Source organism: Misgurnus anguillicaudatus, chromosome 9 (assembly GCF_027580225.2).
Source record: "Misgurnus anguillicaudatus chromosome 9, ASM2758022v2, whole genome shotgun sequence".
NCBI lineage: Eukaryota > Metazoa > Chordata > Actinopteri > Cypriniformes > Cobitidae > Misgurnus > Misgurnus anguillicaudatus.
The window spans coordinates 33,408,674-33,433,027 of NC_073345.2; the positions used below are offsets into that span (position 1 = coordinate 33,408,674).

Consider the following 24,354-nt stretch of genomic DNA (forward strand, 5'->3'; position numbering starts at 1 on the left):
GATAGTTCGGCCAAAAATGATATTAAACCCATGATTTACTCACCCCGAAGCCGTCCGAGATGCATATGTCCATAATTTTTTTGGTGAACACATTTCAGTTATTTTAGAAAATGTCTTATATTTTTCAGCTGTTAAACAGTAAAGTTACGGGGTCCACGTCCTTCAAGTCCAAAAAATGTGCATATATCCTTTCCCAAAGAAATCCAGACGGCTCCAGGATGATAAATTAAGGCCTTCTGAGGGTAATCTGCGTGGTGTTGTTGTAGAAATATCCATATTTAAAACTTTAGAAACAAAAATACCTAGCTTCCGGTAACGCCGCTATCTGGTAACACAGACGCAACTAAGATGGCGGCGTTATCAGAAGCTAGTTATTTTCATTTATAAAGTTTTAATGTGGATACTTCTACAACAAAACGGCGCAGATTACCCCTCAGAAGGCCTTTGTTTGTCATCGTGGAGCCGTTTGGATTTTTTTTTTGAAGGATTGATTCACATTTTGTGAACTTGAAGGACGTGGACCCCTTAACTTTACGTTTGAATAACTAAAAGATCTATAACATTTTCTAAATTAACTGAAAATGTGTTCATCTGAAAAATGATGGACATAATGCATCTTGGACGGCTTCGGGGTGGGTGAATCATGGGTTAAATAGCATTTTTGGCTGAACTATATCTTTAATGCTGTTTTTTTCACTGACATCATTCTAAGTAGCTTCAAGTAGCTTCTTTAATTAGATTTATGAGTGAATGTTGTGGAAGAAAAATTTGCATATCTTTAAAGACATTTTGAATAATACCAAAGATACAGGATAAAGGATGATTGAGTAATGCTGCTATTATGAATAGGGGACAATGCAACGCTCAATATGGCCACTTTGGTGAGGAAAGTCCCGCCTTCCAGTTTAAAGAACCAATTATCAGTCGATAAAGAATAAAGGTGTGTTCGAGCTCATGTGGCACTGTGCAGACCGATAGCGAAGTTTGCCGTTTGTAGTTGAGGAAGAAGCTGTCATGTCGTACACCTGCTGCTTGCCGTAGTGCGCCGTGTTTCCTTGGTAATCACGAATGAAGTGAATTAGATGGTGAATTTGTCAAAAAAACATATAAAAGTTGCAACCAGAAACACTTTATATTGAATATTTTAGTTGCTGTTTATGCTGTATGCCTGAAAACAATGGGAAACATAAACCTTGATCAGTGGTCTCCATCATTGTTCCCGCACAGAGTCTGTGAGTTGCCCGCCACAGCACATAACTAATAATAGCCTCAATTTGAATATTTATTATATATTTTTTATATTAGCTTGGGCTCTTTTATGTATGTTAAAATAACATTAACATATCAACAAGTAAAATAAAATAAAATCATGTAAAACAAGAACGTTGAGTAGACTATACCAAAAAAGTAGCCTTCCAGATTGTTTTTCCATTGTGGGAGCCCTTTGAGACCCCTGGACCAGATTATTAAAAAACTGAGGATAACCCTGACGTGACACCATTAATGAGCGATTATATGAATAGGGCCAGAGAACCGTGAATTCTTTGGATTTAAACATTAATAAAAAGATTTGGGATAATGTGAGTTCACAAAATATACACTCACCTAAAGGATTATTAGGAACACCATACTAATACTGTGTTTGACCCCCTTTTGCCTTCAGAACTGCCTTACTTCTACGTGGCACTGATTCAACAAGGTGCTGAAAGCATTCTTTAGAAATGTTGGCCCATATTTATAGGACATCATCTTGCAGTTGATGGAGTTTTGTGGGATGCACATTCAGGGCATGAAGCTCCCATTCCACCACATCCCAAAGATGCTCTATTGGGTTGAGATCTGGTGACTGTGGGGGCCATTTTAGTACAGTGAACTCATTGTCAAGAAACCAATTTGAAATGATTCCAGCTTTGTGACATGGTGCATTATCCTGCTGGAAGTCGCCATCAGAGGATGGATACATGGTGGTCATAAAGGGATGGACATGGTCAGAAACAATGCTCAGGTAGGCCGTGGCATTTAAACGATGCCCAATTGGCACTAAGGGGCCTAAAGTGTGCCAAGAATCATCCCCCACACCATTACCCCACTATTACCAGCCTGCACAGTAGAGGTCTACACGGGTCCAAAAATTCCTACCCGAACCCGATCAGACCCGTAAATGTGCTACACTGAACCGACCCGGACCCGTCTGTTATTTAAAAGCTGGACCCGGATCCGACGCGGACCCGTCTATTATTTAAAAGCTGGACCCGGATCCGACGCGGACCCGTCTATTATTTAAAAGCTGGACCCAAACCCGTCCGGGAAGACACAGACCCGACCGGCAAATATTCTTTAGCCAAATGTTATTAATAAGTCAATAAACAAGTAGCGAAAATTAAACTTTTTGTCTTACCCATAACGTCAGAAGTTAGTCTTCTCCCTCCTTGTACCTGACTGTGTGTGATGCACAATCCTTATTTCCAAGAAAGTTCCATCCATGTTATTCCTCTCTTGACGATTGAAATGTTTAATGCTTATTCCAGCTTTAAAAGTCCACTTTGTTGTGTATCGGGTCAACTTGCTTAATAATGTTTGCCCATTTGGATAATAACGATTCCTCGTTCAGTGTCATAGCTGCTTTCGTTAGCTTTACTTTGCTATCATCTCTGTGCTCTTTGAGCAGAGTCGCGAAAACTTTAGATATAACAGCAAGACGTTCAATTTATAATATTATTATAAAAATTAGAGAAGTCACGTCAGTGCTAAATGCGCGGTACGGCGGAATAGGTCCCGGCTTCTAAATAAAATAGCCAATTGTCAAAGGTAAAGTCATTGCGTCTCACTGCAAAAGCTCCTGACTGGTAGCCAGAGAAACATTACAAGAGCGCATGCGCGTTAGCTGCCTGGTTGGAGCAACCAAATATAAACTTTTTAACGCAACTTTAGCGTCATAGAAAAAATGTATGCGACAGTTCATCTAAGTTTTTGTTGCTGGAGAAATATTTTATTTAAATGTGAGTGTGTGTTCTCCGAGTCCGATCGGCCTCGGGTATTACCCACAATGTTAAACAGACCCGGACCCGAAGTAATAGATTGAGACCCGACCCGGACCCGGCTGATCATTTAAAATATAGACCCGAACCCGTACGGGTCCCGGGTCGGGTCCCGGGTCTTCGGGTCTCGGGTCTTCCGTGTAGACCTCTGTCTTAACAAGGCATGATGGATCCATGTTCTCTTTCTGTTCACACCAAATTCTGGCTCTACCATCTGAATGTCTCAACAGAAATTGAGACTCATCCGACCGGCACGTCTAGCACCAACAGCCATGCCATGCTCAAAATTGCTTAAATCCCTTTTCTTTCCCATTTTGACATTCAGTTTGGAGATTTTCTTGACCAGGACCACAACCCTAAATGCATTGAAGCAACTGCCATGTGATTGGTTGATTAGATAATTGCATTAATGAGAAATTGAATAGGTGTTCCTAATAATCCTTTAGGTGAGTGTGTATAAGACTGTGCTTGTGTTTTTTGGGGGGATATTTAAATGCAAAAATCGTACGTACTGGGCCTATAAGTCAGCATAAGGTATTAAAGGAACACGCCCACATTTTGGGAATTTAGCTTATTCACCGTATCCCCCAGAGTTAGATAAGTCCATACATACCTCTCTCATCTCCGTGCGTGCTGTAACTCTGTCTGACGCAGCCCCCGCTAGCTTAGCTTAGCACAAAGACTGGAAATGCATGGCTCCAGCTAGTATACTGCTCCCAATAAGTGACAAAATAACGCGATCATTTTCCTATTTATGTGTTGTGATTTGTATAGTCAAACCGTGTACAAATAACAAGGTGATATGAGACACAGCGATCTTTTAACAGTATACATACTGAGAACTATATTCTCTGAAGACGAAGCACTGCCGCATGGGCGGAGTGATTTGCACAACTCTGACCGAACTCTCTGCTCCTCACCAGGGGCTTCTCGGGTGCTGCGAGCAAATCACTCCGCCCATGTAGCAGTGCTTCGTCTTCAGAGAATATAGTTCTCAGTATGTATACTGTTAAAAGATCGCTGTGTCTCATATCACCTTGTTATTTGTACACGGTTTGACTATACAAATCACAACACATAAATAGGAAAATGATCGCGTTATTTTGTCACTTATTGGGAGCAGTATGCTAGCTAAAGCCACCCACTTCCAGTCTTTGTGCTAAGCTAAGCTAGCGGGGGCTGCGTCAGACAGAGTTACAGCACGCACGGAGATGAGAGAGGTATGTATGGACTTATCTAACTCTGGGGGATACGGTGAATAAGCTAAATTCCCAAAATGTGGGCGTGTTCCTTTAAACTCCACTGAGGGATGTGTTGTTTGTTCTTTATTCTGCTAAACACCTCTCTGTGCTTTATTATCACCACAGATTCATAGTGCAGAGATGACAGCTCAATTTCAATGAAGGAGTAGAAACAGGATGAGATACAGTACAGTATATTGGAAAATGTGTGGTTCTCTCTGGTTCTTCTTTCCTTTGGCTGGTAATTGAGGTCATTGGCTTAGTGTCTTTATGTTTTAACAGTTTGTGAGGTCAGGTGCAGCGGTTCTGCCGCAGTGACTCCATCACTGCAGGACTGAGGCGAGAGGACGCTGGAGATCCAGTTAATTATGTGTGTGTGTGCAACCAGTTAAAGTTGGTTACAATTTCAAATGCGACCATTATATTTTGTTTAAAAGTAGAAATTGACATCCTGGTGATGATTGTTTTTTTATAAATTTTTATGAAAATGAGCTAGCATGCAACAGTAACAGCTGACAATCTTATAGAATAAGTTATGAATCCCTTCAAAACATTGCAGCAGAACTTATGCTCTTAAAAAATCAGGGGAAACAATCATAGTTGTATTAATGACAATCACAGTAACAAAAAAAAGCATGATGTGTTTACGTACATTGTAATATACATATATATATATATATATATATATAATATATTCAAGGGGAAAATTTTGGGGCGTTCATAATAAAAAACATCTTTGAGGATGAAGCTATGGGTATCCCTACAAAGCTCACTTCCATGCTAGTTGTAAAACTGATGCCAAATGTTAGATAAGAATAAACGTTAATTTTATGTCCTTTCCCTACTAAAAACAGTTTAGAAGAGATTTGGTTTTAATATGATTAGAACAGTTATCTATTTCTAAAGGAAATTAATTTGGTTGTTTGTAAGGTTGCAGTAATGTGTGTAGTCAGTTGCGTATTCAACACGACTCACTACTAGAATATCAACTAATCAATGTATGTACGATGTCAAGCTGGTCTAGACTGTTTTTATTATGTAATGTTTGGTGTGATGCTTATGAATGCACTTTCTCTGTGGGCTGCATTATTCACAGTGTGTGCATGTCTTTACACCCAAGAAGTCATTTTATTACACACATTATCTATATAATAAGATTTTCTGTGGTCACTGATCAACTCTTTATAACTTCAGTCTTAATGACTGCCAGATAATCTGCTCTTCCTGTAGGGTTTATGGGATGTGAGAAGGCAGAAATGCAAGAGAGGGAGAGAGAGAGAGAGAGAGAGAGAGAGAGAGCTTTAAGGATGTAATATATCTTATCTCTTTGGTAATGTATCTCTGTGTCTCTACAGCTGTGTGTGTGTGTGTGAGTGTGTGTGTGTGTGTGTGTGTGTGTGTGTGTGTGTGTGTGTGTGTGTGTGTGTGTGTGTGTGTGCGTGCGTGCGCGCAAGTGCTACATAGGGCAAATACTGCTAAATAATAATATATTAAATATTATAAATATTAATACATTAATAAAAAAATTTTTTATCAATATTTCTGTAGTCTAATTTTCATTTTAAATTAATTTTAAATAAGTACAATAATATAAAATATTTGTATAAATAATATTATTTTATATTATTATGAATAATATTATAAACATAAATATGAATGATATTAAAATTAATTTAAAGTCCCGCTCCCATTGCCAGACAGCGCCAGCATTTTTTATGTTTTCACAAATGTTTAACTCATTCCCAAAAAAGTTTTTCACAAAAGTTTCACAAAATGCCTTCCGGGATTTGTTTTTGTTTTTAAATATATAAACATACAAATATATCAAATGAAAGAACAGACCATCTGCTTTCAAACAAGCAATAAACAAATAAAACGGGATTAAAATGTTTCATCCTATCTATAGTTTTTTCCTCTCCTAATAAATTCTTAAATATGAGTACATGAGAATTGTTTTTTAGCAAAAGCTGAAATAATTGCATTTTTGTGAATAAATTTTGGTAACACTTCAAAAAGGTACATTAGTTAATGTATTACCTAACATAAACAAACCATGAGCAATATATTTGTTACAGTATTTATTAATCTTTGTTAATAGACATAAAACCTTTAATTTTTTTGTTAATGTTAGTTCACAGAGCATTAACTAACGTTAACAACATTTTAATAAAGTGTTAGTAATTGTTGAAATTAACATTAACAAAGATTAATAAATGCTGTATAATTGCAGTTCATTATTTGTTCATGTTAACTAATGTAGATAACTAATGTTAACTAATGAACCTTATTGTTAAGTGTTACAAAATTTTTTTAGAGATAAGATTTAGAATGGTTATCAAAACATACACAGAGTTTAAAATTGATAAATAACGTTTAATTTTTTCATAAATTGGGTAATCGCTGTATTGCAGATTAACATAAAAATTCATCAGGAACACTTTTTAATGCAAATGTTTTCTCTTAATTGATTAGATAACTCGTCAATGGCAGAAAAATGTATTCTATAAATACTGTATATAAACATAAAATATATCAAATGAAAAAACCCTCTGATTTCAAACAAGCAAACAAAAAAAAAATTGAAAAATGTTTCATCCTATCTTTATTTGTTCGCTTTTTATAATTTCTCAAATGTTTTTCAAAAATACAAAATTTTGAGCAAAAGGCTGAGATAATTGTATTTTTGTAAAGGACTTTTGTTAGAGATCAGATTTAGAACGATGATTAAAACATAAGTAGTGTTTTAGCTGTTTCCGAATCAGTGGATGCTTAAGTGTTTTATAAGTTGGGTGAGAGCACCACCTAGTGGATAATAGCACAAATATGGATTGCTGTAAAAACTTGTCAGGGAAGAATCATTTGCGGGGTTAAAGAGAAATAATTTGTCAATGGCGGGGAAAGGGTTAATATGCTTTAAGTCAAACCATGCGCAAATGCATCATTCAGCATCATTGCTGAGTTTTTTCCATAAAATTTGACTTTCTCAAAGATAGTCTCAAAACCTTGAAATCGCCTCGGTTTCCTATATCACACGTTACGTGTGGATCAGTAGTTTGAGTCGTAGATATTATGTATATAATAAGATATAAACGATTGCAGCACAGCTGCTTCAGCTCCACTTTTGTGATGCTCACACGTGTTAACATCAGCGCTGAATTTTTTTTGCAAATGTATACAAGTTCACGTATGCATTGTGAGAAATCGGATGTAGCCTTTCAAGTGTCTGACACTGCCTAATGTAGTATCTACAGTATTTACAGATATATATATCTATCGCCGAGGTGTTGCGATTGAGTGGAGGTGTGGACTAATTTGCATATTCATGTGTCTTCATTTCAATGTTTTCTTAGCCTGCTCGAAGACACTTTTCTGTCCTCTAAGGTGTTTTGAGTTTCTCATTCTGTGCTCACCCACAGCTGTCCTGTAAGGAAATCTCACAGCTCTCAACATTTCTCACTTCTGAATAAAACGCACACACATGCACCATATGGTCCTGCTCCGCCTCTAGACATTTCCAGCAGTCGTGTGGAAAACGATCACAACTTTAATGATTATTTTTCACTGTGTGTGTGTGTGTGTTCAGCAGTATAGTCCTGGAGGACTTCTTAATAGACTCTCATACACACACACAAACTTATTCACTGTGAAATTCACTCGCTCTGCTGAAATTACTTTGCATTCTCGTTTGGGTTAAACTGTTTTGGCTTCTCACAAATAATCTTTTGATTTAAACCAGTAAGCTGCTATCTAGCAACCATCCAGGACATCACAGTAACATTCTCAAATGTATTCAATGTATCGCCAGAAGTTAATAAACATGTTTGTCTTCTTTCTGTGTATGTTTGTGTGTGCAGGATGGAGTTTCAGTATGGGTTCAGCGTATCAGTTTCACAGTTGGAGGGTTTTTGTTGTCGTCTGCGCTCTGCCCTGTGTCTCTGCTGTCGTGGCTCTGACATTTATGCCAGAGAGTCCACGCTTCTATCTGGAGGTAACCTGTGAGAGAAAGAAAGAGAGAACTGACTAATTGTATTTTTTGTTATGGATTGAGCATCTAAACTGTTTACTATCAGGTTTAAAGGGTTAGTATACTCAAAAATGAAAATAATATCATTAATGTCTCACCCTTATGTCGTTCCAAACCCATAAGACCTCTGTTCATCTTTGAAAACAGTTTAAGATGTTTTAGATTTAGTCTGAGAGCTTTCTGACCCTCCATTGAAAATCTATGTACGGTTTACTGTCCATGTCCAGAAAGGTAATAAAAACATAATCAAAGTATTCCATGTGACATCAGTGGGTCAGTTAGAAAGTGTTGAAGCATCAAAAATACATTTTGGTCCAAAAATAACAAAAATACGACTTTATTCAACATTTTCTTCTCTTATGGTTTTGTTGTGAACCGCATGCACGTGACTGCAGTGACGCGGCTGACGTGTTATCTGGTGCGCCCCAGCTGTTTTTTTTCCCAGCTTCGTTTACAGTCTGAGGGAGACACATGCTGTAAGTTTGAAAAAAAAATCTTCGCAAACACGTCTGAGGATAACACGTCAGCTGGGTCACTGCAGTCACGTGACTTTAGTCTCGCGCATGCGCTTCACAATACGCGGAAGAGAAGACAATGCTGAATAAAGGTGTAATTTTTGTTATTTTTGGACCGAAATGTATTTTGGATGCTTCAACAGATTCTAACTGACCCACTGATGTCACATAACCTACTTTGATGATGTTTTTATTATCTTTCTGGACATGGACAGTAAACCGTACATAGATTTTCAATGGAGGGTCAGAAAGCTCTCAGACTAAATATAAAACATCTTAAACTGTGTTTATGAAGAGGAACGGAGGTCTTACGAGTTTGGAACGACATGAGGGTGAGTAATTAATGACATTATTTTCATTTTTGGGTGAACTATCCCTTTAAGTCATCTGACATCTCAGACATGTTTTTGATCTAACTTTTGTAATTGTTTGAGTATATGAGTGAAGAAATATCAGGTATCCAGCATGCATGTAAACCTTAGTTGCCTTTGAAAAACTTCCTATAATTTTTTGAAAAGTTTTGATGTGTTTTCATTAAGATATTGAACAAAGAGTGTTTTGGAAGCATGGAAGTAAATTTCTTTTCTTAAGTCACCAAATCCAACCTTATATTATTTTAATCACTGTCTTGTTGCCTAAAACATAAGACCATTTTGAAACATGTCAGCAATTTCTAGTAACTGAAAGCTGGGATTGAAAACATTTTACACAGCGGGGTTAGTTGTCACACAGTGTTATAAAGAAGCCTCAGATTCATGTTAATACTATTAATCAAAATGATAACTGTTTGTATAATGTGAGGGGAAATAACTCAATTATGATTTATTTATGCGCTGATGCATAATACAAGGATGGTTAGATGAAGGATCATAGATGGATGATTTTGTGGACAGTGTTGGGGGTAACGCATTACAAGTAACTTGAGTTACGTAATAATATTACTTTTCTGAAGTAACGAGTAAAGTAACGCATTACTTTTTAAATGTACACATTAATATTTGAGTTACTTTTTCAAAAAAGTAACTCAAGTTACCTTTTTTAGTTTAATTCATTTGATTTAAAAATATGTACTGAATTAAACTTAACGTATGCACTCTCTGTGCCTGTGTGGAAACAGTTTGAGTCAGAAACTGAGATGGCAGGCCAGAGCTAAACATTTTTTTGATGAAATATGCAATTTCTGAATGCAGAACTTTTCAGTCATAAAAACACCTGCAAGGCCTGAAAGAGATCAAGCTTTAGCCAAGAAAAAGTAACGCAAAAGTAACTAAAAGTAACGTAAGCATTACTTTCCATGAAAGTAACTAAGTAATGCAATTAGTTACTTTTTTTGGGAGTAACTTAATATTGTAATGCATTACTTTTAAAAGTAACTTTCCCCAACACTGTTTGTGGATATATATCTAATTTCAACCTTTAGTATATAGAAACAATTTTATTTAATTATTTAATTAAACTAAATTTTAGCAGGTGTTACAACAAACCCTCTGATAGTATAAACCCCACCAATGGGGTAAGTTGTAACGGTAGGTCCCACAAACAAGCTTTAAGTGTTCATTTGTAGCAGATATGTGTGTGTTGATTGTGTAAAAAATTATTAATCTAATTTAAATATTTTTTGAATGATAGAGCTAAAGCCAAAAATTGTTGCTTTATGCCTTGGTCTCCCCTGATTTCACTTTACTGTAATTCTGAATGCTGTATGTGGATAATCATAATAATAATGATCGCCATTGACTGATGTATGTTTGGTACTCTGTGTGTACAGATGGGAAAACATGACGAGGCCTGGATGGTTCTTAAACAGATTCATGACACCAACATGCGAGCTCGTGGAGAACCGGAGAAAGTGTTTACTGTGAGACTCTCTCTCTCTATCTATCTCTCTTACACACTTACACACACGCTTACAAATGCTTACAATCTGTGCTTTAAGATGCAGTTTTACAGCACCAACTGTGGTTACAATCTCAGACATTAAAGCAGTGCAGTAATCTTATGTCTCTCTGTCTCCCCCTGCAGGTCAATCGTATAAAGATCCCAAAACAGATAGATGAACTGGTGGAGATGCAGTCAGAGTCTGCCAACCCTGTGCTCAAAGTCTTATTCAGAATCAAGAATGAACTGCGTGGAGTAAGTGAAAAAAAACACTGATCTTAAATCAGCCATAATGAATTATTAAATCCTAACTATAGATACTTATATTTAAAGCAACACTATGTAGTTTCCATGTAAAAATGACTTACAGCTCCCCCACGTGGTTGAAATTCGCAACAGTGCCTGGTATCAGACACTCTTCTGCAGGCAGGGGGAGGGGTGGAGCTGTGTTTCCTACCCTCCACTGCCACTTTCAGAGTGTGCTTGTAGCAGCTAGGAGGCTGCTCAGGTTGCAGCAACAGTACAATTGGTCCAGTTAAAAGTTGTTCTATCACTGAAATAATTTTAGAGACATTATTTAAAGTTAAAAAAACTACATAGTGTTGCTTTAATTTAACCAGTTTTCATATTTTTTTTTAAAGTTTTTCTATCTATGATTCTGTTTATATTATCACCCTGCTCTCTATAGCATTGCAACATTGGAAAAATAATCAAATATACAAATCAGCAAAAATCTCAATGCTAAAGTTAAGAGCAGGTGGGCATATACATTTTTTTTTGCTTTTACTTAAAAAAGCTTTTTTTTTTTTTTGAACAACTACATTCAGGATCTGGTTTCGAAAGCTCCATCTGGTGATCTGAGCAGATGAAATTTTGTGCTGATTAATCTTTGCTTCAGCATTTCTTCATTGTTTATTCTAAGGAAAACTGTGTGTAATTTATGCATTAATGTAATGGTGCATGTTTGTGTGTGTGTAGATCTGGCTGACGTTCATGAAGTGTTGGGATCACCCTGTCAAGGAAAACACTATGAAGTTGGCTATCGTCTGGTTCTCGCTGTCGTTTGGGTGAGACAGCAGATCGACCGCTGATTCACAACCCCTATACTTACACACATTATTACACAGCTGAGTCCTGATTATAGACATCACGCAACCCTAATAGAAGTAATATAAGTGTACGGAGAAAAAAGAGCAATGAAGGAGGAGATTGGGGAGGAGGAGGGATGAATTTATTATTCTGGTAAAGGCATGTAGGCTGTTGCTTGACTGGACTGAATGTTTTTGGTGTAGGTACTGTACTCAGTTTACTTAAAAAATCAACTTAAAAACACTATTCTGTTTTAAAATGAGGCTCAAAACTTAGATTGTATAAATCCTGTTTAAAATCAAGTTGCTAAAACAGACTACTTTTTATTTTATTTTGAATGAATGTAACTTTTGTTGTAGTCTTAATAATTTCATGTTTTCACCCACTTTGGTACAAAATAAAAAAGAAATTCACATTCAATCACACATGGATATAACTGTCATTCAGTAATAAAGTTACAGAATTTTTATGGGGGTTTACACTGATGTCACTTCCTGTGCACAGGTATTATGGTCTGTCTGTATGGTTCCCTGATGTCATAAAGCACCTGCAGGCTGATGAATATGCGTCTCGAGTGAAGCTCCACAATAACGAGAGAACCGAAGATTTCACCTTTAATTTCACTCTGGAGAACCAGATTCATAAAAATGGAGTTTTCATCAATGACAGGTGAGTAAAAAGGCAGTACCTCCTGTAAAACCTCTTGAACCCCCATAGAACCTCATCTAGAACCCAACCTAGAACTTCTCTTTAGATCCCACTTTAAAACTCACAGTACAAACCACTTTTTTAGAACCAGAAGCTTTTTAGAATCTTCTATAAAACCTTCTGTAGAACCCACTCCTCCTGTAGAACCCAATCTAGAACCTCTTATAGAACCCACTTTACAACTTACTTTACAGCTCGCTCTTTATAGCCAGAACCTCTTTAGAAAATCCTATAGAACTTTGTCAAACCCACTCTAGAACCTACCCTGGAACCCACTCTAGAACCCAAGATTAAGAGGTAACCCACTCACCTCCTGTAGAACCAAATCTAGAACCTCTTTTAGTACCCACTCTAGAACCTCATGTAGAACCCAATCTAGAACCTCATATAGAACCTCCTATAGAACCCACTTTAAAACTCACACTACAACTAATTCTTTAGAACCAGAACCTTTTTAGAATCTTTGATAAAACCTTATGTAGAACCCAATCTATAACCTCTTAGAACCCACTCTAGAACACACTCTACAACTCGCTCTTTAGAGCCAGAACCTCTTTAAAATATCCTAAAGAACCTTCTGTAGAACCCACTCTAGAACCTCCAATAGAACCTTCTATAGTACCTGCTCTAGAACCTCCTGTGGAACCCAATCTAGAACCTCCTATAAAACCTCCTATAGTTCTCGCTCTAGAACATCCTGTAGAACCCAATCTAGAACCTCTTATGAACCCACTCTAGAACCTATTTTTAGAACCCACTTTACAATTCACTCTTTAGAATCAGAACCTCTTTAGAACATCATATAGAACCTTCTGTAGAGCCCATTCTAGAACCTTCTTTAGAACCCAATCTAGAACCTCTTATAGAACATCCTATAGTGCCCACTCTAGAACCTCATATAGAACCCACTCTTTACAACTCTTTCTTTAGAACCAGAACCTCTTTAGAATATCCGATAGAACTTTCCGTAGAACCCACTCTAGAACCTCTCATAGAGAACCTTTACAACCACCTTTAAAGGGCTGTTCACATTATGACAAAAACTATAGCAATAAATACATTAGTGTCCATATATATTAGCTTTGTAACTCTGAACATCCTTTTAATGCTCAAACTGCTACATTATACTGTAACTACAGTTAAAAAGTTGAAAGGAGCTCTATCATAGACCTCAGAAATGAGCTTCATTGTCATTTCAAGTGCGCGTACATGTGAAGTTCAAATAGATTTGATTGGCTGTCAACGGTTTATTGTTCATCAGGTGGGAAAAATCGCAGAAGGTGATCCCAATGATATCGCTCACTGTATCTTTATCATTATAGTTGTAGTGTGAACTCCGCTATTCTCTTTAATATAAAAAGATTTTCAAAACTATATTTTTTGTAGCTATATTTATCATTATCTTTATTATGTGAGCGGTAATAAAGATAATGTACAACCCACTCTTTAGAACCAGAACCCTTTTAGAATCTTCTATAAAACCTTCTGTAGAACCTTCTTTAGAGCCTCATTTAGAGACATGTAACATTTTATGTATTCTCAGAATTCCACTTTTAATGTTAATTAAGCTTTTCTTCACTGTTTGTATCTCTTAAATAAGCTGTTTTTGTACATTACCTTTATGACTTCTTTGTGTAAATTATCCTTGTTATTATTTTCTTTCACCCATGTAGCAGAGTTCTGATTGTAGTTTATTAGCCCAGACAAAGTTCATGAATACTTCATGGGGACAAATTAAAAAACAGAATTTTAATGGAGGGATGCAGGGACTCTAGAACCCACTCTAGAACTTTCTCTAGAATCTCCTATACTGTAGAACGTTCTCTTAACGGTCTCTTAAAACCCACTCTAGAATCTCATGTAGAACCCACTATAGAATCTTCCATATAACCCATTCTAGAACCTCCTGTAGAACCCACTATAGGGGTGATTCTCACGAAACCATTGAAACACCACGGCACTAATGATTTTAGCTTTAAAATGTGTAATATAGTAACATTAAAAAGCATCAGAATTAACACAATACTGTGTTCTATCTTGCACAATGTGTGATTTCAACATAAGAATGTATAATTGTACATTTTATCTCATTTTCTGCTGAAATTCTCATTACCGCAATGGGTCCGGCTGTGTTTGAACATGCGTTATGTTGTAATTTAATCAAATTAACAACACAAAAATATTAAGAAAAAAATACATGGATGTTTTGCTAGACTACTTTAGATGACAGAAAAAATATTTACTGAATATTCATGTATAATAACAATGAAGAAAAATTAGGAAAATGATGTGTCCATGCCTGATGTTCTCATCCTCCGCAACACTTTTTGAGAACAGTTTAAGCACACATACAGAATTTTAATAAAGTTTGATTTTGAGTGACCAAGCACATGAACCAGTTACTTCAAGATGGCTACCAGGTAAGATCATTTTTTTACAGTTAATTTGAAATATTGTCTTGTCAGAATGCTTACACGACATTTTGATTATCATTACCACAACAGATGCTTATTAAATGTTAATTTAATTAATAGAAGCAAAATACTGTGATTTTAAATGCATGTGCAGAATCTCCAAATTATGTTCTCTCAGGTTTGTCATGTCATTTTGAAAATATGTCAGTGTTGATGTTTTCTGACTGTTGCGGTAATGAGATTTTTTAGGACTAATTTTTTTAATTATGTTACAAAAAGTGTTAAATGATAAGTAAAAGTTTTTAAATTAATGTTCCCATTTACTAAAGACTTTGTTTTTCAATGTCTGGTGGGAAAAAAGTAAATTTAGGCATTTTTTACATTTTCATGCTTGACATTTTTAAAACCAAGCTTTCGTGAGAATCACCCATAGAATCTCCCATATAACCCATTCTAGAACCTCCTGTAGAACCTTCTCTAGAAGCTACTCTACAGCTTCCCCTAGAACCCACTCTAGAACCTCCCATGGAGCCTTCTCTATAACCCACTCTAGAACCTCTTATATAGAACATACTGTGGAAACTCTTCTAGAATCTCCCATAGAACCTTCTCTAGAACCTCATTTAGAGGGCACTGCCCAAATGTGACTTACAGGTCCATTAGCAGTTTATAAAAATGTGATTCTGTGTGGGTCTTCTGAGTGTTATTCCTTTTTAAGTAATAAATATCATGAGGTAATTTATGTCTTACTATGTTTATCTGAGATTTTAATACTTATGGACAGACGTACAGCGGAAATGCATTTGAATTAAAGAGGCAAATATTTCCTTTGTCACAATAATTTTAACAAATCACAATGTGATTTTACATCACACATCAGAGATCACACATCCGTGAGATTTGTTTACTTATTTCATCTATTTCTCATGTAACTTAATATGTTTGTTTGCAGAAACTCTTAAGTTTGCAACAAAAACACAATGAAGTTATTCAGCTGTTGTTAGTGTGTTTGCGCGCGTGTTTGTTTGCATGTGTGTGTGTTTCAGTGGTCTCTCTCATAAATAATCTCTCAGTGTTCAGTTAATGTATCATTCAGACACAGTGCAGGAAATTAAAAAGCTCTTATCTCTCCTCCTCCTTTCTTCTCTCTCTCTCTCCCTTAGTCTCTTTCTTCCTCTGTCCCCCAACTTTATCATTTCATCTGGCTCTTATAGAGGAGGAGAAACTCTTATCTTTTATTGTAGAGCACAGCTCCCATCCTCAGCCAGCGGCCCATTACTGAACAGATTCAATCAAACTGCGCATGCGCACGCACGCACGCACACACACACACGCACAAACACAGCAGTTATATGTATATTATTTACTGATTGCACATATTTTTAGAGGAGGAGGAGAAGGTTTTTTATATTAGTTTTTGTTGGTTGATATTATAGTTTTGAGTCAGTTGTGATTCTGTTCTTCTGCTTTCAGGTTTATTGGCATGAAGTTTAAGTCGGTGACTTTTGTGGACTCCACATTTCAGAGCTGTTACTTTGAGGATGTGACCTCCATCAATTCTTTCTTTAAAAATTGCACCATCATAGAGGCGTTCTTCTATAACACAGGTACATGTGAATACAACTCATATTTATGTTGTGTTGTCTCATCTTCTGTACTTATTGGTTTAGACATGGAGGTGGTTGATAGGTTATTAAAAACTCTACAACAATATATTGGCTTACGAAACACATCACATCACTTGGTTTATTATCTTTGACAGTAGTTGTGAACAATAATGAAATTCTTGTAGTTTTATAGTAAAAGAAATGAATGGCTTTGTCCTTTATTCTCTTCTGTAAGATTAATACCTGGAGATGAATGATTTGAGACGAACACAGTGTCTTCTGTAGAGATGTTTGTTGTTTAACTGCTGCATCTTACTGAAGATAACAATGGAGTAAAAACCTTTGACTTTGAAGTTGAAATTACCTCTAATTTATGTGCATTTGGAGGCAAAAGGCAAGTAGATGCATTAGGCCGATGAAAGATTAAAGCTAAGAGTACTGATAACATAGCAAGACCTAAAAACAATAAGAATAACCACAAAAAAATGAATTAACATTATGAGGTTTCATAAAGAAATGTGTGCGTGCGTGTGTATGCTGTACATCTCATTTGAGGGTTGACATTGATTCATAACAGGATTTGATTTGCTTCAGGCATGTGTGTTTGTGTAAGCTGATAGTGATTGGCTCATTTTAGGATCTGCTGACTCAAAAACCCACTTCATACAAACTACAAATCTCAGCAGAACCAACACAAACATGCCTTGAGAGAGAACAGAGGCCTCATGGGAAATTGAGTTTTCTCTAAATTCATGTTTCTAAGCAATTTCTGAACTACTCAACAAAATGACAAAAAAATAGTATAGGTGTGTATGGTGATGAAAACAGGTTTGGAGAAATATTCATGTTTACTAATAGTTTTCTCTTTAGGGGTTAAACCTCCTAAAGGTCCACTTCTGCTGTATAAGCAGGGTTGCCAGGTTTTCACAGCAAAACCCACCCAAATTGCTTCTCAAAACTTGCGTGGTAAAAATTGTGTTCCATGGGCAAAATCTGCTTTTTTGGTGAGGTACATCTGCTAAAATTTGCCTTTCTGGGGCTATCATATTTTCCGGACTATAAGTCGCACCAGATTATAAGTCGCACCACGCAAAAATGCGTCAGTCAGACGAAATAACATATATAAGTCGCATACGTGGCATTTATTTATAAAATTATTTCACAAAATCTGTGCCGAAGAACACACATTTCATCTGGAGAGGCAAGTTATTCAACTAAACAATAGCAGGCTGAATAGATGTTTGTACATAATCGTAACATTATCAGTTATTTACACGATAAACAACAGAATACAGAACTTACCTGGAAGGTTGAATAGGCTAAATTAACCGAACAAGCCACTGAGCATCAAGTTCGCTGACTCGTCATTCAACATCACTAAATACACTGAATTGCATAAATACTGGAGCAGCATATAGCGGACTCTCGCGGCTGTAGACTGTAATTGACTCTCTTGCCTCATAAATGTCAAAATTAATTCATACAGACGTACAAGCCACACCTGAGACGCAAAGCATCAGCAAAAATATGAAAAAAATGTAACTTATAGTCTGGAAAATACGATAAATATCACATTATTGGGATCTCTTTTAACCTATGGACATGAAAACAGCCTACAGCAACAGTATTAAAGGTGCCATTTTTCGTGATCCCATTTTTCAAACTTTAGTTGGTGTGTAAGGTTGCTGTTATGCTACGTACACACTAAACGCGGGGCATCACGTTACTCGCTCTAGATTACTCGTGAGATATAACTTCGTGCCATGCAAATTTTTTGCTTGAGTTGAATGTTTTCAACTTGAGCGAAGACACATTAGAGGCGAGTTTTCGCTGCAAACGCGCCACCCATATCGCGTCATTTACATTGCCCCATGCGAGGACGCTTCTGATTGCATCTTTGCTTTGACTTTGTATGTAATCTACTTGCGCGTTGAACTCGCATCTGGTGTGAAACCACAGTTAGAGCATAAATAATGCCTGCAAAATGATAAAGCTAAAAGTTCAATGCCAAGCAATATTTTTTCTTTAACGGAATTTGCTTTTCAAGGACTACAGAGAACGCCCGGGTTTTGACTATTTTCCTGGGTATATGTCGTCAATATTCTGAGTTTTTGACTAACCTTCGCCCACAGGAACTTTTCCAGACAACGTGCGCTAAGCTGCTGTCGAATCACAAGGATCAGCTACACAATCAGAACTCATTACGTATTGCTGAAGGAGGGTCTTTATAAAACAAGGACGACATCAGCCCGTTTTTAGGGCATTGAAAACAGCGTTATAGATTAAATTAAACCAGGGCTCCAGACTTCCACCAAAATTTGAGAGTGTGCCAGTGAATTTTACATCCAGTCGCACAAGTGCGACCAGTAAATTTGACCTTTTTTTGTGATGTGACACTGAATTTGAAACGGCACATTGTACTTTCTGCATCTATCATCAAAGTATTTATTAGTAATACAGTGGTATAGAAATTAGTAGAAATGTGAATTTTTGATTAGCATATTGATTTACGGTGTGTGCCCCTAAATTTTCTGGTTGCGCCCCTAAAATTTTCAGAAAAAAGTTAGTCTGGAGCCCTGTAAACTGTGTGCAAAATACTGTGTTTTTTACATGCGAAACATGAACACATGTTATATTGCGCACATAAACACAATCAAAGAAAAAACGACACCTTTAACCCAATTCCACTTGAAAACCGCAGACTTGGCAACCCTGTGTGCGACACCACCTCACTTAAATGACGTAATTTTAACTATAACCAGAAGAGGACACTAGAGCGTCTGTATTTCGGTCTATAGATACTTTAGCTTTTTCTGTTTGCGTAAAAAATGTCTCATAAATGTCATTAACACTGTTTTCCCCGATGCTCTATGCAGATATTGATGACTCAAAATTCATCGGCTCTTCTGTGATCAACTCCACGTTTGCGCACAATAAGACAGGCTGTCAGATGACATTTGATGACGACTACAGCGCCTACTGGGTCTATTTCATCAACTTCCTTGGGACGCTGGCTGTGTTGCCTGGCAACATCGTCTCCGCCCTGCTGATGGATAAAGTCGGTCGTCTGAGCATGTTAGGTGAGAAACTTACCTACCGTTACATTGCAACCCCAGCAAGCAATAATTTATATAAATAAAGTTTATGAATGAGCCACTTCTAGCCAAAATAAAGCTAAAATTGGTTAAATTTCATTTTTGCCATCATGTAAGCAAAGTCAACAGTGATTACAAGGTGTTTGATTTCATTTATTGATTTATGTCATTTCATTTATCTTTGACGCCTATAACATTTTTGACTGATAGATCAAATTTTGACTGGTTGTTCGGATGACTATTTTAAAACGCAAAATTGCTCTGCTGGGATGTTACCAAATATTTAATAAGTGAAAACTTGTTGTTATTTTTTTGTTTAGGTGGCTCTATGGTGTTGTCTGGCATCAGTTGTTTCTTTCTGTGGTTTGGCACTAGTGAATCAATGATGATAGCGATGTTGTGCCTTTATAACGGACTCAGTATATCTGCCTGGAACTCGCTGGATGTGGTGACGGCCGAACTTTACCCCACCAACAGAAGGTACGTGGATGCACAATCTCTCATTGACATTCACACGCATTCCTAGGGGCCTGTCACATGACTTTGCACATGTTAAAAGGCATCAAGCTACAAACATTACCCCCACCCTCTTTCTAAAACAGAAAACCTGATTGGATGGCCAATATACCACACACATTGATCTGACAGCGTTTGCTTTGAATTGTTGTTCACTTTTATATGGGTATGCACAAAATTCATATAATGCTCATACATACAGCACATCAGCATTTCTATCGGCAAGGGGATTTCTAACTGGGCACAAAAAAATTCAAACTCCTTCATGTGTTCAATACTTTTTCCCCGTGTCATTTCACTTTACTTATTATGACTCAACTTGTATACTTAAATGTTCTGATTTCTTTGTATGAATTCAATATTTGGCTTGATGGCTACATCTGGTAAAAATTGTGTGTCAATCGCCCACTTAGAAATCCCCATAAAAATGCTGATGTGTCAAATACGTATTTTCCTCACTGTATATAAGTCTTATGAAGGCCTTTAGACATAAAAATGTACTGAAATGATTCTGATAATCCACCGAACGCTGCGTATATTTCTTTTGCTTTCCTGTAGGGGGACTGGTTTTGGTTTCTGTAATGCCATGTGCAAGTTAGCGGCAGTAATGGGAAATCTAATATTTGGTTCTTTGGTCGGGATCACCAAATCCATTCCCATCCTGCTGGCGTCATCTGTTCTGGTCTGCGGAGGTCTGGTGGGTCTGCGGCTACCCGACACTCGTGCCAACGTCCTCATGTGACCTCACTGTTACTGTACGTGACCTCTGAACCCTCAGGGTGCGGAGGGAGGTGACTACATCATGTGTTGATTTATTGGTTTATTTACATTTTATGTTCAGGTGTTTCGACTTGCCAACGGCCCAGGTTAGACTAAAAAGGGTTTTTATGCCTTAGCTACGGTAAATAAAATATATATATAATTGACAAAAGTAAAAGGAAACATCTCGACAAGGACTGTAAGCTGGGCGGATGAATTTTTAATGTCAATGAACATTTAGCAACTTTAGGTTACCAGGTGTTTGTTAATTCTTCATAATTTGTTTATTTGGAATTAGACATTAGTGATAACAGCTTTCATTGTTAGTGTAGTTGGATTCACTGGTGACTTCCACCAAAACATTTCTTAAATAATGAACGAAACAATAATGCAGTTTACATTTTCTGCTTTTTATAATGATTTAAAAGAAAAGCAAACGCTCTCTGCTCAACATTGTCATTAGTGTAGCTCAAATAGACTTCATTCAGTGTCTCTCTTCAGGGTTAAAGGTTTTAAAACAACTCTTAACTTTAACCCCAGCTGCTACGCTTTTCCACGTGCAAATTCTTCCTCGGAAAACTGAATGGCCTTCGCTTCCTATCTGTGCCTCCTGCCTCTGAAATTCCTCCGTCTCCTGTCGGCTTCCCGTAGGTTGTAGCGAAACATCGTATGGCTTAATGTAACGCGTGTGATTATTTTTCCTAATTCTGCCTTCTCATCACATTCCAGACATCCTGATGGTTTATAAATGCAGTTGTGCAATATAAGTGATGTGGGAGAGAACATACAGTATGGCCACATCATGAATAACAAAGCCATTCAGCCTGGTCCGAGTTCGGACCTCGCATGCACTGAATACATTAAGGCCAGAAACATACTCCATGCAACTATGCAAATGCAGGTGTCAATGCTTGCTTAGTGAATCTGTGTGCTGATAAAAATTTCGATCATTGCTACTGTTAGATGTCTGAGCCAGTAAAGCAGATGTTATTCAGGTATGAAGATATAAAGCTATAGACATGCTCAGCGATTCTCCTCCATGAGAATCTGACGATTATATTGTCCCCTGTATTCACATACTTGCATTAGCACAGTATGTTTCAGGCCTGATGATCTGAATTATATGTTGTGTGTACTGTATGTCAGGAAAGTAAAGGATTTATTTTGTGACGTAACTTGTAATGGGCAACAGTTGCTGTATAAATGTTATAAAGTGTCGCCCTTTGGATGAAAACGTTGAACCACTTTTTTATTGTCAGATGTGTATGCAAATGTCTCATGTGTACTGTATGTGTAGATAGGTCTTGCATTTATTAAAACAGAGTCATTCCTTTATGTCTATAGATGTTTATTTTGGATGGTGATGTGGTTTTGGGGTGTTATTTATTTCAGTACTTGTTGAAGCTTTTTGAAAGCTAATCTCAAAATTTTATGTAATCAAAATTTTATTTTGAATTTCTCAGCTGATCAAGCTAAACATGTGGCCTATTTGAAAATAAAAGAGAAACATTAGGAGTATACCATGGTAAATACACCCCTGCATGTGCGTAATGTTTCAAAGCTTTGTACATTGTGCTTTCTTGAGAAATGAGTTTGTTTCTTTATTGTTTCTTTAAAGATCGAATGTATCGTTATTGTGAGCGTGTGTGATGTCGTACTGAAATGGGTTTTGATCGGTTGTGTATCTGGCATGCCAAAACAAGGAGTCACACATCCGCCCTGTCGAATTCATTTTGTCAAGTGTCTGTGACGTCACTGGCCAAATGTCTCTGATGTATATGAATTTATTTTGAAAAGAGAGAAAAAGTGCCATGTACAATGTAAACTGAAGTGAGGTGGATTCAGTTTGGATCCAGATGTACTGATATTAAAGAGTTTCATTGTAATGAAGTCTACTTCTGTTTTTTTTTCTTCACAAAGAATCCCAAAAATATTTTCGGAAGTTTCTCTGCTATTGCTCTTTAGGAGTGAAAATAAAAATCTCATGGTCATTTTGATACATGACTGAAACAGCTGGAAAAGCTCCTTTGTACAGTCAAAAAAAGACCACTAGATGGCGCATTATAACCAAATAAACTGTATATGCATCACATTCTGTCATCATTATAGTCAGTGTGCAGGGTTGCCAGATCAAAACCATCCAAATGGCCATTCAAAATTAGTCCAAAATCAGCCCAATGACTATTCACAGACCAACAACTAATAAAAAAATCCTTCCATCTCTAACCCACAGAAAAACATCAATCTGCAGAAACAGTTTAAAAGTAGTCCAACGGTGTCAGTGTGTATACTGTAAACATTGTATTAACTGTAGTAACTGTAGTAACTTAAAGGTGCAGTGTGTAATTTTTACATTCTGTCTCTTGACAGAAATGCTAAATAATATACAAAACTATATTATCATGGGTGTATAAAGACCTTTCATGATGAACCGTTATGTTTTTATTACCTTAAAATAAGATGTTTTAATCTACATACACAGAGGGTCCCCTTACATGGAAGTCACCATTTTGTGCCGCCATGTTTGTACGGAAGCCCTTAACGGACAAATCTTTTTCACGAAGTCTCCGACGATGACATGTTTTTCCGGTGGCGGCTACCGTTACTTTTCTATGCGTTTCAAAAGCAAGAGGTGAGCAGTGGACTGAGCAGATGGTTGCAATTCGCAACCTCACCCCTAGATGCCGTTAAATTTACACACTGCACCTTTAAAAGTACTGTAAGCATTACTTTCCATGAAAAGTAACTAAGGCAATTATTTACTTTTTTGGGGAGTAACTTAATATTGTAATGCATTACTTTTAAAAGTAACTTTCCCCATCACTGCCTATGGGGTAAGTTGTACACTGCAAAAAGTTATTTTCAAGAAAAAATTGTGTTTTCAGTAAAAATTTCTAAAAATTCTTAAATTAAGATGTTTTTTCTTCATGAGCAAAACGACCCAAGAAAATAAGTCTAGTTTTTAGACCAAAAATATCAAAGTTAAGTGATTTTGTGCATAAAACAAGCAAAAAACCTGCCAATGGGGTAAGCTAATTTTTCTTGAATTTAGTGTTTAAGAAAAATGTTCAAGATTTTTTTGGTTACCCAATTGGCAGATAATTTTGCTTGTTTTATGCACAAAATCACTTTAGTTTTTAGACCAAAACTATCAAATTAGACTTATTTTCTTGGGTCATTTTGCTCATCAAGAAAAAGCATCTTAATTTAAGAATTTTTTGAAATTTTTACTGAAAAAAGAAAAAAATACTAAGAAAATTTTTCTTGAAAATAATTTTTTTGCAGTGTAACGTTTGCACTCCTTTCACTTTCGGAGTAATTGTATGATAATAGTAGGTCCCACAAACAAACTTTAAGTGTTCATTTGTAGCAGAGATGTCGGTGTTTGTGTAAAAAAGATGAATCTTAAATATTTCAATTATATATCATTCAAAACTTAAATGTTTTTTGAATAATATAGCCAAAGTAGA

General features: G+C 36.6%; 1 protein-coding gene across 2 annotated transcripts in view; it reads left to right on the top strand.

Moving 5' to 3' along the window:
• Nucleotides 1-22,774, top strand: part of LOC129423207 (synaptic vesicle glycoprotein 2C) — an 82,997-nt gene extending 60,223 nt beyond the window's left edge. For both annotated transcript variants that reach the window (XM_073871532.1, XM_055179430.2), the window contains 9 exons: nt 8,134-8,267; nt 10,587-10,676; nt 10,841-10,951; nt 11,675-11,763; nt 12,290-12,454; nt 16,381-16,514; nt 19,391-19,594; nt 19,930-20,089; nt 20,684-22,774. In XM_073871532.1, coding sequence (XP_073727633.1) covers nt 8,134-8,267; nt 10,587-10,676; nt 10,841-10,951; nt 11,675-11,763; nt 12,290-12,454; nt 16,381-16,514; nt 19,391-19,594; nt 19,930-20,089; nt 20,684-20,867 — 1,271 coding nt within the window. In that variant the 3' untranslated portion in view covers nt 20,868-22,774. The remainder of the gene's footprint in view (nt 1-8,133; nt 8,268-10,586; nt 10,677-10,840; nt 10,952-11,674; nt 11,764-12,289; nt 12,455-16,380; nt 16,515-19,390; nt 19,595-19,929; nt 20,090-20,683) is intronic.
• The last annotated feature ends 1,580 nt before the right edge of the window (nt 22,775-24,354 follow it).